The 13,012-nt window shown below is 39.8% G+C and overlaps 1 protein-coding gene across 1 annotated transcript in view; it reads right to left on the bottom strand.

Moving 5' to 3' along the window:
- Positions 1-289: 289 nt before the first annotated feature.
- The window catches only part of Susd5 (sushi domain containing 5), a 50,963-nt gene continuing 38,240 nt past the window's right edge, over positions 290-13,012 (bottom strand). Inside the window, exon 5 of the mRNA XM_015489537.2 lies at positions 290-3,871. Within this exon, the coding sequence (XP_015345023.1) occupies positions 2,571-3,871 (1,301 nt within the window). The 3' untranslated portion in view covers positions 290-2,570. The remainder of the gene's footprint in view (positions 3,872-13,012) is intronic.

Genomic DNA, 13,012 nt, shown 5'->3' with positions numbered 1-13,012 from the left:
GATTACTAAATAATTTTTAAAAGAGGAAAAAAAAAAAAAAAGGCCAGGTATGGTGGTGCACTCCTGTAATCCCAGTGGCTGTGGAGGCTGAGGTAAGAGGATTGCAAATTCAAAGCCAGCCTCAGCAACTTAAAGAGGCCCCAGGCAACTAAGTGAGAGCTTGTCTCAAAGTTTTAAAAAAGGCTTGGGGATATGGCTCAGTGGTTAAGCACCCCTGGGTTCAATTCCCTGGTACCATTAAAAAAAAAATTCAGTATGCCAGAAATAAAATACATTCAACAATGGTTTTGGGAAATAATTATTTATTTAAAATATATCAGAAGCTTTGTGTTAATGAAAGCTCTCTTTCCCTCAGTTTTTATGAGCATCAACCAAACATTTACCAGTCTCAAAACATGCAAAATGGAAAACAATTTAGGTTTATTTTAATCATTCCCTTTTGACAAACATTTTTTGATTCTGTAACACCAATTTAGATGACATCAAATCAAACCTAAAAACTGATGTGCTGGATTTGCTTTGCAATTCATATCTCCAGAAAAATACATTTACATGTATTAATAATTTGTAATAAATTTATTAATACATTGTATTAATATTACCTATTTATGTGTCGGTACAGGTTCAATGTTCTGGGTTATTACATAATAATAGCTGCTAATAGAGTCCCAATGTTGAGACAGAGGTTATTTTATAGAGTTAAAAATAGAAAAGTTATCCTGCAATAGATTAGAATCTAATTGTAAAATATATACAGCCACTGGCTTTTGTTCTGCAGTGTTCTGCTTTAGCTACACAAAGAAAACATTTCCTTCCTATTATTCTAGATTTCATCTGATGCATAGGTATTAACAGTTGGTAACTTCAGGTCTTCATTTACCCATTTATGGGGGGTTAAGATCTTTGATTAAGCTGTACTGTCTTGTAACTACTTAGTCTATTAAATTTTCAAAGCTTGCACTGAAAAGAAGTGGCAGGGTAGCAAACATGTTACGGAAATTCTTTTCTTCCATAGAAAAAACCACCACCCCCCATTTTTCAATTGTAAAACATGAATAGGATTTCTTTCGTGCCACACAGAAGCACTTAGACTCCAATAGTGTCTCAAAATAAATGTATTGCCTTCATCACTTTTTACCACTGAAAACTATCTCCAAGAAGGTGATTTGTATTAGAAAAATATGATGTGTTTAGCTTCAGGGCCAGTGGACAGGAGGCTGTTGGAGGTGGCCCACTGGTAGCTCCAAACACTGCCATGCCTGGTTTCCATGCAAGACAGACCCTGGGTGCTACTCATCTCCTGTGCCTCTGGAGCTTCAGCTGGCTTCAAAGCTCACAATTTATGTTATAAACCAATGTCTCTCACACTCAGTACACATTGGAATCTCCAGGAAGGTTTGTTAAGCCAGCCAGAGCTGGAACCCACCCCCAGGGTTTCTGTTTCCTGAGTCTGGGGTGGTTCTAGAGAACCTGCATCTCCAACAAGCTTCTAGGTGACCCTGATGTGACTGCTCTGAGGACCACCCTTTAAGAGCCACTGTCATAAATAATACTTGCCAAATCTCTATATGGAATGACCTAGATGCTATGAAACGGGTTACTCGGTAGCCCAGATGGACTGTCCAATGTAAGTAAGGAATAGATGGGCACAGGTCATTTCATGTTCCTTTTTAATTCCTCATCTCCATCAAGTAGCACTTGACATCTAATCTTTGGCTTTCTTCAAACATTTTTTTCCTCCATGTCATTCCCTCTTACCGGAGTTCAGACAAATGGTTAATCCTGAGAGAGGAAACTAAAGATTGAGTTTTGTTAGTCCTGACAAAGATTCCAAGATGTTCCTAGGCACAGACTGGTCAAGAACAACTGGAGGAAACGATCCTTCCTGATATAAAGCTCACCTTGTTCTTAAACAATGTTGGGCTGTCCCACAGAATGGAGGGAACAGAGGTGGATGTGTGTCTCTTCACTCCTCCCCATAGCAAAATGTCTGCCTTAAATTCTCTCCAATTCCAGAAAAAGAAAAAGAAACAAAAACAAACAAACAAAAAAACAGTTAAAAGGAAACACCAGAGTTTCTTGACTGAGCCCTGGTTCTTGGCTCATCTGTCCTTAGCAACGTCACAACATTCAAAGGAAACGACCCCTTATTTTTCTGTATCCCACTCTCAGCAAGCAGTCGTCATTGTCCCCAGCAACACTGTACCCTCAGAGGCTTGGTGTATTAAGCCTATTTTTAAAATTTCAGGATACGGAGTCAGTGCTTTTCTTTCTTAAAAAAGGAAAAGAAGACAACATTTTGATGAAGCAAGAGGTGATTTTGGACCTTGTGTTTGGAATTAGGGCCCACACACAGGTCTTAGTGCAATCGATTCCAGGGCAGATGGTTGAGGAGACATCAACCTATGTCATGAAGCCACCAAAACCTCCCTACCCTTCCGGGTGTCTCCAGAGACACTTCTCAGCCTACAGAACACAGACCTGCGGGGAAAGAAGATGAGCCCTATTCCACCTGCGCTCTGGTGAATTGTCAGTGTGGTGTCCCACGGTTCTTTTTCCTCCGAAAGTGATTAGACTTTCTCCATCTCAATCTGCTGGTGGTAGTGCCTCGCCTGCCGCTGGCCGACATTCAGCTTGTACACGGAGCTCTTGTGCTGGCACCTGTGGTAACCCCACACGGCCCCCACACTTGCCAGGAGCAGCAGCAGGCACAGGACTGTGACAATGGTGGCGATCACGGGGCCTCTGCTGAGGCTGGGACACTCGTCTCCCACACAGGGCTCCAGAGTTGGAAGAAGCTCTGCCTCACTTGCACCTGGCCCAGGGCCTTCCTGTCCTAGGAAGTCCTCAGACAGCAGGTAGGGGAAGCTGTCCTGGACCTCAGGAGCAGTGGTTTCCACTGGCAGCATGGTGGCCTCGGTGCTAGTTGAGGGGATGTGGGTAGGCATCTGGTGGATAGCAGTTGTTGTCATTGTCTCCAGGGTCGAGTGGCTGAGTTCGTGGGGTGGGGTGGCCGTGGGAGACCTGCCTGTGGTGAGTCTCCAAGGTAGAGTTGGCTGGTACTTGGTGGAGTCATCATCCCTAATGGGGGGACCCTCTGTCTCAGACACGTTCATGGGCCTGAGAGCCAATGCCTCCACATCTAGCACTTGAGATGGAGGAACTGAACTGTGGCTCATGTCCTCACTTGGTGTGAGAGCAGTGCTCCTGGCCTTCTTGACTTCCACGAGGATGGGCTGATCAGGAGTCACGGGAACACTTTCATCCTGTCCTACTGACCCATCCCCCTTGTCCCCCTCATCCTCCCCTTCTGCCTCCTCTTTCCTCCAAGCCTTGTCCGTCACAGGGTACCCATCTAACCAGGACTCATCACTACTGCTTACCACCGGGTCTCCTGCCCTGCTGTCATTTCTGTCCACAAAAGGCCCCAAGGGGCCCTCAGTGCTACCATAGATCACCTTGGTTTCGGGTTCACCTGGGACCAGTTTCGCTCCACTGTGACTGTCTCCAGCAGGAAACTGCTTTTCGGTGTCATCATCCACGTCCTTTTCCAACTCAGGCTTGTGGAAAGTCTCAGCAGGAAACCAGAGCGAGTACTTCTGGTTTAGTTGGGATTTTGGCCAGTCTGTGGGGACACTGCTCTCAGGGCCAGACAAGCCTGTGGTTGGCCCAAATGCTTTATCCCAGGGTGCATGTTCCTTCCCCACAGAAATGGAGACCAGGCGGTCTTGCTTTGGGGCCTCCTCAGAGGCTTCTTCCTGACCTCTGTCCTCTTCTGCCTCTGTCCGGGAATCTTCCATGAGCTCTTTGAATGACACAGATCTGTCATCAGGGAAATTATCTTCATAGTCGATAAGTGCCTCAGCTTCCTCTGGAAGGAAAGAGGGAAAGATTTCATTAGGCCAAAGGCACAGAGTCAGTGAGAACATCAGACACGGAAATGAGAAGCACGAGGACAGGAAGAGAATAAATAATAGTGTTAGGGCTCCCAGGTGATATGACTGTGTGTCATAGATAACCCCAGAGAACCTTCAAAGAAACCATTACAATTAATATGTGAGTTTGTCAAGGACATTGGGTCTACATTCAATAAAAAGCATCAGATATGTCTAGATACTCGCAAGAAACAGAAAACAAAAAATGTAAAGGATGTCATTTACAAGTATATGAAAAAAAAAACCAAACGCCTAAGAATAAATCTAACTAAAAGTTTGTAAGACTTCTACATGGGTCAGGACAAAATATTGATGTATAAAACTAAAGACCTAAGTAAATGAAGAAATATACCATGACCATATAATGGAAGGCTCAAATGTTCCAGTTTGTCCAAATTGATCTATATGGATTTAATACAGTTCTAAATAAAAATCTCAGACAACAAACTGATGTTAAAATGTATGGAAATGCAACAGACCAAGAATAGACAAAGCAATCTTGAAAAAGAAGAAAAACCTGGAAGACCTCCGCTACAAGATTTGAAGACTTACTGCAAAACTGGATTACTTTTCAAAGCTGTGGTATTGCCACAAGGATAGATTATTGGACTGTATTAAATTAAGAACTTCTGATCATCAAAAGCCACCATGAAGAGTTGGGGAAGATATTTGCAATTCATGTAACCTCCAAAGGGCTTGTATCCAGAAATTAAAAACAGCACATGCCAATCAGTACTAAATAGACGAAGAAGAGTTGGCAAGATGCGTGAATTGGTGCATCACAAAAAAAGCTATCCAAAGACTCATTACACATGTGAGAGGGTGTGCAACCTCACTAATAAGAGAGAAATGCTAATTATAGTCACAATGAGATACAACTGCACAGTCCCACATGGTATAGACAGACTGACAGTAGCAAGTGTTAACAAGGATAGAAAGCACTGTTAGTGGGAGTATGAATTGGCACAACCACTATGGAAAACTGGGCATTCCTACTAAAATTGAACATATGGGAGCAACATGGCAATTCTATCCCTAAATATACACTCAACAGTAATAGTTCATATGGGCACCAAAATTCATGTGCAAGAATGTTCATAATTGCCACAACTGGAAACAATAAGAAGGTCCATTAACTGCAGAACTGATACATAAATTATAGTACATTCATTCAATGAAAATCAGTGAAAATGAGCCAACCATAGCTTTTCACAACGACATAGATGGATGAGCCAGAATGCTGAGCAAAACAAGCCAGGCAATTGTGGTGATTCATTTGCACCAAGTTTTAAACCAAACAGAACCAGCTTATGCTATTCGAAGCCAGGATGGTGGCTACACTTGAGCTGAAAAGAGAGGGTAAGGACTGGTAAGAAAGAAGTATCTTTCTTTAAAATACAATAAAATGAAAGTATCATTCTACTTTTTAAAATTTATTTTTTGTTGGTGCATTATAATTACCCACAATAGTGGGATTCATCATGTCATATTTGTGCTTGCACATAACACAATTTGATCAATCTCATTCCCAGTACCTTCCTTTCCCTTCCAACATGATATTTCTTGGCCTTGTAGTGATTAAATTTCTTTGTTTTTTTTTTTTATCATCTGCTGATCTGTTGCTTTACAATTTGTTGTAACTAATTTTTTTTAAAATGCATGTTTGAAAATATGGATCTCTTCTTTGTAGGACTTTCTAAGTGGGACTGTGCTGCAAAATATTCTGAATCCAACTGAGTAAAGACAGAGGCGCCATAGTTAGAAGACCAGAATATAAGAATAGCTTCAAGTGACAGAATCATGCAGGTCAGGAAGGCTCCAGAAACTGCTATCCTCCGAAGAGAGGAGCACTTTAGGTTTTATCTCTCTTAATTGTCTTTGAAAGTCAAGTCTTATTGGAAAACATTTTAGATATTAAAACAGAAGAGTTCCTCCATTTCACTTCATAACTTCAAAAGAACACAATGCAAAGTGCTCCAGAATCTCAGTCTACAATGAACACTACCGTGCCGTGTGGTATATTTCTGGACTCTGGAACAAGGCTCATGGCTATTTGGCTTATTCCTAAAGATTCTTAGAGAACAAGACTCTATATCTTGCTTATTTAATGACTTGTAGAGTTGTATATAACATTTTTTAATCTTTCTGATAAAATTCAAGCCTATTCAATGGACTTGTGTCCTCGGCCCCAAATGGAAAAGAATGAAGAGCAAACATGGCTGATAAATGTCAATGTTTTATGCTTAGAAAAGGAAAGTCTCATAATTGTTTCAGGGAACCTTCCACCATAGTGTGTCCTACTCACAAATTCCTAGACAAAAACTATCAGATGGCTGGGCCATTTGACTAGTCTTGTAGAATTCCAACCCAGGGTCCTAGTGTTGACTCTGTGCACATTTCCTGTCACATCATCGCTCCAAGAATTGCACTAGCCAGCTCCTTCACCAAACAAACCCCACTGAGCACATGGGACAGACTCTCCCAGATTTGCAACATAGCAAGCTGAATTTCAAAGGTCTTCTGTGTGTAGAAGCTAAATAAGCATTGAGTTTTGCATTTAAGAAGTATCTTTCTTTAAAATACAATAAAATGAAATAAAGGCCATTGAGACAAAACTTTTTTTTTTCTAAAATCGATACAGAACACATAGACAAATCATACTGAATCCAGATGGAGATTTGAGAAGGCTGAGTTAAATCTTCGACTGCAGGATGAGGTGGTTAGACTGTTTGCTGACACAACTGTGTTTACTGATAGGGCTGTGATAGAATGATTGCCAAAAGAGCCACAGTTCTCCACTCTTTCCTTTATCAAATCCTTTTGTCATTTGACTTTGCAACTCTTCCCATCAAGAGGTGGGGCCCATTTTCCATCTCTGTAGTCTATATTTGCCTCATCATCTGTTTTGACCCATAGAAGGCAGTGGAAGTCTTGCATGCCTCCCTTCTCCTTTTTGGAACCCTGTGGGCTGCATGTGAACAAGCCCAAGACACTGAAGGATGAGAGACCACATGCAGGAGAGATGAGTGTCCCAACTGAGGTCACCCCAGACCAGTCAACTCCAGCTGACCTGGAAACTAACCATGTTCACTTTGGTGATCCCGATCAACACCAGAAGAACAGTCCAGCCGAGCCCAGCCTCAACCGCTGATTCAAAGAATTGGAGCCAAATAAATGTCTGTTGTTTGAAGTCACTAAGTTTTAGGGGGATGGTCTACCACATGGACAAAGCTAACTAATACACTAGCTATGAGCTGCTTGAGGGAAAAGACCTAGACATTGTGTCCCTGAGTGGAACAGTGCCTGACCTATTACAGGCATTCCTATAGATATACTTGAGCCAGTTGAAAAAGTAAATGATTCTGGCGGGGGGAAGTTTGCAATAGCTCAAACCCTGAGATTGTCTTCATCCCTGCCTCATAACTGCTTAGCACCAAGACCTATTTCCAGCAGTGGTCTCCCAAACACAAAGGGACTGTGTGACCATTTCCAAAATATGAGGAATTAGTTATTTGCACCTCTAGTCTGTCATAAGCCCCAAAGATCTTCTGAAAAGATGCCATTGTTGAAGATCTAGTTGAATACTTGTAAATACACACAGGCAAGAACCACACACACACACACACACACACACACTTCCTTACTTGCTGAGAACATCTATTTTCTTCCTAGCTTCTCCTTGGTGCCTTGGCCTCTATCAATTTAAAAGGGCATGCAGTAGAACTTCCTCTTCATTGCTAGTAGATTCATCATAACAAGGCAGAGAGGTGAATTCTTTTCATCAGAATTTACTCTTAATGCAAAGAAACTTGACTCTCCTCACATCTGACAGGTCATTTTTCTGCCCCACATCTGCTACATCCAATTTGCTTTTAATTAAAAAAAAATGGTTAAAAACAATAGCTTTTCTGTATACCAATAATGAACACCCTGGGAAAGAAATCAGGAAAATGATTTTCACTCACAATATCTTCAGAAAAACATCAAGGAGATGAAAAACTTTGACAAGAAAGATTACAGAATGCTGAAAAAAGGAATTGAAGAAGACACTGAAAAAATGGGGCGATCTCCCATGTTCGTGGATTGGCAGAATCAATATTGCTAAAATGGCCATATTGCCAAAAGTGATGTACAGATTCAATGCAATCCCTATTAAATGCCAATGATATTTTTCATAGAATTAGAAAATCTAGTCCTAAAATTCATATGGAGGAAGAAAAGACCCAGAGTGACCAAAGCAATCCTGAACAAAAAGACAATGCTGGAGGCAGCGCAATACCTGACTTTAAATTATACTACAGAGCCATAATAACAAAACAGAATGATCCTGGAATAAAACAGACACACAGATCAATGGAATAGAATAGAAGACACTAAGACAAACCCAGGCAGCCATAGTCATCAGATACTTGAAATTAGATCCCTATCTCTCACCCTGTACAAAAGTCAATTCAAAATGGACCAAAAACCTAAGTATAAGACCAAAAGCTTTGCAAATACTAAAAGAAAATATAGGGGAAACACTTCAACATATAGGTACAGGCAACCATTTCCTGAATAGGAGTCCTATAGCTCAGGAAATAGTACCAAGGATTAATAAATGTGATAGCATCAAATTAAAAAGCTTTTGCAGAGCAAATGAAACAAGAGACCAAAGAGACAGCCTACACAATTGGAGAAAAATCTTTGCCAACTATTCTTCTGACACAGGATTAATATCCAGAATGGATAAAGAGCTCAAAACAAACAAACAAACAAACCAAAAGATAAACATATCCCAGTAAATAAATGGGTAAAGGAACAAAACAGACACTTTTCAAAAGAAGTACAAATTGCCAACAATTATGTTTAGTTTTTTGACTACATCATCTGTAGCCACCAAGGACATGCAAATCAAAACTACACTGAGATTCCATCTCACCCCAGTCAGAATGGCAGTCATCAAGAATACAAATAATAAATACTGGTGAGGATATGGGGAAAAGGGAACTCTTATATACTGTTGATGAGAATGTAAATTAGTACAGCAACTATGGAAATCAATATGGAGGGTCCTCAAAAAACTAAACATAAGAACTACCATAGATCCAGCTATATGACTCCTCAGTATTTATCTGAAAGAATTAAAGTCAGCATACTTTAGAGATGAATGCATACCCAGGTTTATTGTGGCACAATTCACATAGCCAAGTTATGGTACCAGCCTAGGTGTCCATCAGCAAATGAATGGATAAAGAAAATGTGGTATGTATACACAATGGGTTTTTATTCAGCCACATAGAAGAACAAAATTATGTCACCTGCAGGAAAATGATTGGAACTGGAGAACATCATGTTAAGTGAAATAAGCCAGACTCAGAAAGATGGTATTGTATGTTTTCTCTCATACATGGAAACCAGAGGTGTAAAAATCATCATGAATATATATAAGGGAGACCATGAATGTAAAGAAAGGGAATCATGGAGAGGGGAGAGGGGAAGGTAAAGGAAAGTACTGGAGAGTGAAATTAACTATATTATGCTGTATGCATGTAGGATCATGCCACAGTGAAACTCACCATTCTATATAATTAATGTGCACCAATTTAAAAATTATGTATTATGTGGCACTGTAGAAGAAATTATTATCTTTTGTAAAATAGTATACATTTGCCAATTATCTCCTGGATGTTCTGCTGTTGGGGATGAATATCGCTGTGTTCTCACCCAGAACAGTCCTCTTCATCATGGAGCAGGGCAGAAAACAGAAACTCTCCAAGACCATTTTTCCTTGGGAAGTTTTCACTTATTGGAACTCAGAGCCATTACCTCATGCACAATCTGCATCATAAGGCCTCTTACCAGGTGTTATTTTACTAGGAATATATATTGCCTCATTGAATCCCCAACATACCAAACCATCAAGAACCCACAGCTGATTCTGTTTTATTCCATGGGATTTTTGTCATTCTGGTTCTGGTCTGTATAAATCTAGAGAAGGCATTCATTTTCTTTTTTTCAGGTCATTGACTATAGCTCCCTGACTGTCGAGAGCAATAGACCATTTCCTTGTAAACCTAGCAGAGGCCAAAAGTGATGTAGTCCATGGGTAAATAGAATTCTACCCAAATAACCAACAGCCAAAAAGAAGTGTCACTGTAAACAATATTAAAAATCTTCCGGTGATCAATCTCCCTAAACATAGATGCAAAAATCTCAGTGTTGACAAATTGAATCCAGTAATACATTAACATTGGTAATAAGACTTAAACAGTATATTAAAATGATAATACATTAAGCCCAGTTAGGCTTACCCCAGCAATTTACAATTGGTTTAACTTTTATAAAAAGGAGCTTCAGAAAAGCATTTGACACAAGTCAACCCTTAGAATTGAGAAATAAGGAAACTTCCTGAACCCAGTTTTTTTAAAAATGTGCAAAAAGTGATGCTAAAAGGAAAGAATTATTATCATATGCTCCAAAGTGGCTGAATGCTGGGGACATTATACTAAACATTATAATAAGCCAGTTACAGAAAAACAAATACCGTGTGATTCCACTCAAATGAGGTACCATAAGTAGTGAGATTCATTAATGGAGAGTAGAATGTGGTTACCAGGGACTGAGGGAAGAAGTAAAAGAAAAGTTGTTGTATAATGAATATAGAATTTCAGATTTATAAGATGACAAAGTTCTGGAACTCTTTCACAAGAAGGAAACACTATTGACTTGAACACTTAAAGATGGTTAAGATGGTAGATTTTGTTGTTGTTGTGTGTTTTTTATCAAAAATTTTAAAAAGAAAGGATTAACAAATAGAATTACATTAAAATTCTATTCATCAAAGGTACCATGAAGAACATGAAAAAGCAACTTGCCTAACAGAAGACACTTGCAACCATATAGAACACTGAAAGTTCTGGTATCCAGAATAATGTAAAGAACTCTCACAAATAACCGTGAAATGAACAGACAACCCAGTAGAAAATCGGGCAAGTGAACTGAAGAGGCATTTCTCAAATGAGATGTTCAAGCAGACAATACACATATGATAAAGTGTCTGAACAGCATTAATAATCAAGGAAATTGCTGGGCACAGTGGCCCACACCTGTAATCCCAGCGGCTCTGGAGGCTGAGGCAGGAGGATCGCAAGTTCAAAGCCAGCCTCAGCAACGGCAAGATGCTAAGCAACGCAGTGAGACCTTGTCTTTAAATAAAATACAAAATAGTGCTGGGGATGTGGCTCAGTGATCAAGTGCCCCTGAGTTTGGCCCCCAGTACCTCCCCACTGCAAAAATTAAAAAATAAAAATCAAGGAAATTAAAATAAAGTGATACCACAAACATACCCATCAGAATGGGGGGAAAAATCAAGACTGAAAATGCCAATGATTACTAGGGATGTGAGGCTCCTGGAACTTCTACGCATTGCTGGTGGAAGTGTAAATTTGTACGATCATTTTGAAAACTGGTTGGGCATTATCTACTGAAGTCGAGGGTACACACACCCTGTGATCCAGCAATTTTACTCCTAAGTATATAAATAAAATTACAGAAAATGAAAAAGTCTAGAAGAATGCACACAACATAAGCCACAAAAGACTATGAGAATCTTCTTGTAATAGTCTCAAACTTGAATCAATGAGGACAGTCATCAACAGGAGGATGGACCACATCATGGCAAAGGAAAAGAATGAACTACAGTTCCCTGGAACGTGGTTATCTCACAGACATAACAGTGGGCAAACAAGAGTACATACTGTACACTTCAAGAAGCAGGGAAAACATAATTTATGGCTTTAGAAGTGTGGAAAGTGGTGATTCTCAGGGAGGTTGTGACTGAAAGGGAGCACCAGGAATGTTCTTGGATTGCTGGCGATGTTCTGCTTCTTAACCTGGGTGATGATTACCCGGGTGTGCTTATGATATGGTAATTCATTGAGCTCTATAACCTTTGATTTTTAAAATGTTCTGCATCATGTTACCCTGAAATAAAATTTAAATAAACAACCAAAAGTACACACTATGTTCCAAGACAAACTGGCACAGAATTTGGCAACCGAATGAAGAAAGGATGGAGAAAGCGTTCAACTGATATCCAGACAGAACAGGCAAATCATACATAATGACAAAAATTAAATCAGACTTGCCTAGAATTTCACCTCAGCATGTTCATTGGTAGAAAAGAACAATGGCGATAACCTTTGAGGGGAAATAAAATGTAATAATAGCCATTTGTTAGATGTCACTCAGATTTATGCTGATAGTAGCCATTCATTCTTCTTAGGAAGTCTGAACTTTGAAATATTTGAAAAATATAGCATGTCATGTGATATTGTGCATGTCTTACTTATGTCCAACTGTGAACTAGTTGCTGCTGGCATTTCAATTAAGAACTCACAGTCCATTAAAGTCAGCATACCATAGTGACACAGTCACATCAATGTTTATAGCAGCTCAATTCACAATAGCTGACCTATGGAATCAACCGAGGTACTTTAAACAGATGAAAAAATGTGGTATATATGCATAATGGAATATTACTAAAGCATAAAGAAGAATAAAATTATGGGATTGCTGGTAAATGGATGGAACTGGTGACCCTCATGCTTAGTGAAATAAGCCAATCCCCCCAAATCAAAGGCCGAATGTTCTCTAATGTGCAGATGCTAGCACACAATAAGAGGAGGGAGAGGGGCTAAGATAGTAGCTCAGTGGTAGAGCATGTGCCTTGCATGTGTGAGGCACTGGGTTCGATTCTCAGCACCACATAAAAATAAACAAACAAATAAAGGTATAAAAAAAAGGAGGAGGAAGGGAAGAATAGAGTTCATTGGATTAGACAAAAGGGAACAAAGAGAAGGGAGTGAGGATGGGAATAGGAAAGACAGTAGAATGAATCGGACATAACTTTCCTATGTTCATATATGAACACATGACCAGTGAAACTCCACACCATGTACAACCAGAAGAATGGGAAGTTATACTCCATATATGTATAATATGTCAAAATACACTCTACTGTCATGTATATCTAAAAAGAACAACAGCAACAAAAAACCCTCCCAGTCCAGGTGGATACTCAGCATTATTCTCAC

Source organism: Marmota marmota, unplaced genomic scaffold (genome assembly GCF_001458135.2).
Source record: "Marmota marmota marmota unplaced genomic scaffold, marMar, whole genome shotgun sequence".
Classification (NCBI taxonomy): Eukaryota; Metazoa; Chordata; class Mammalia; order Rodentia; family Sciuridae; genus Marmota; species Marmota marmota.
Note: the sequence above shows the minus strand (reverse complement) of the source record. Positions and strands in the feature narration are given on the sequence as shown.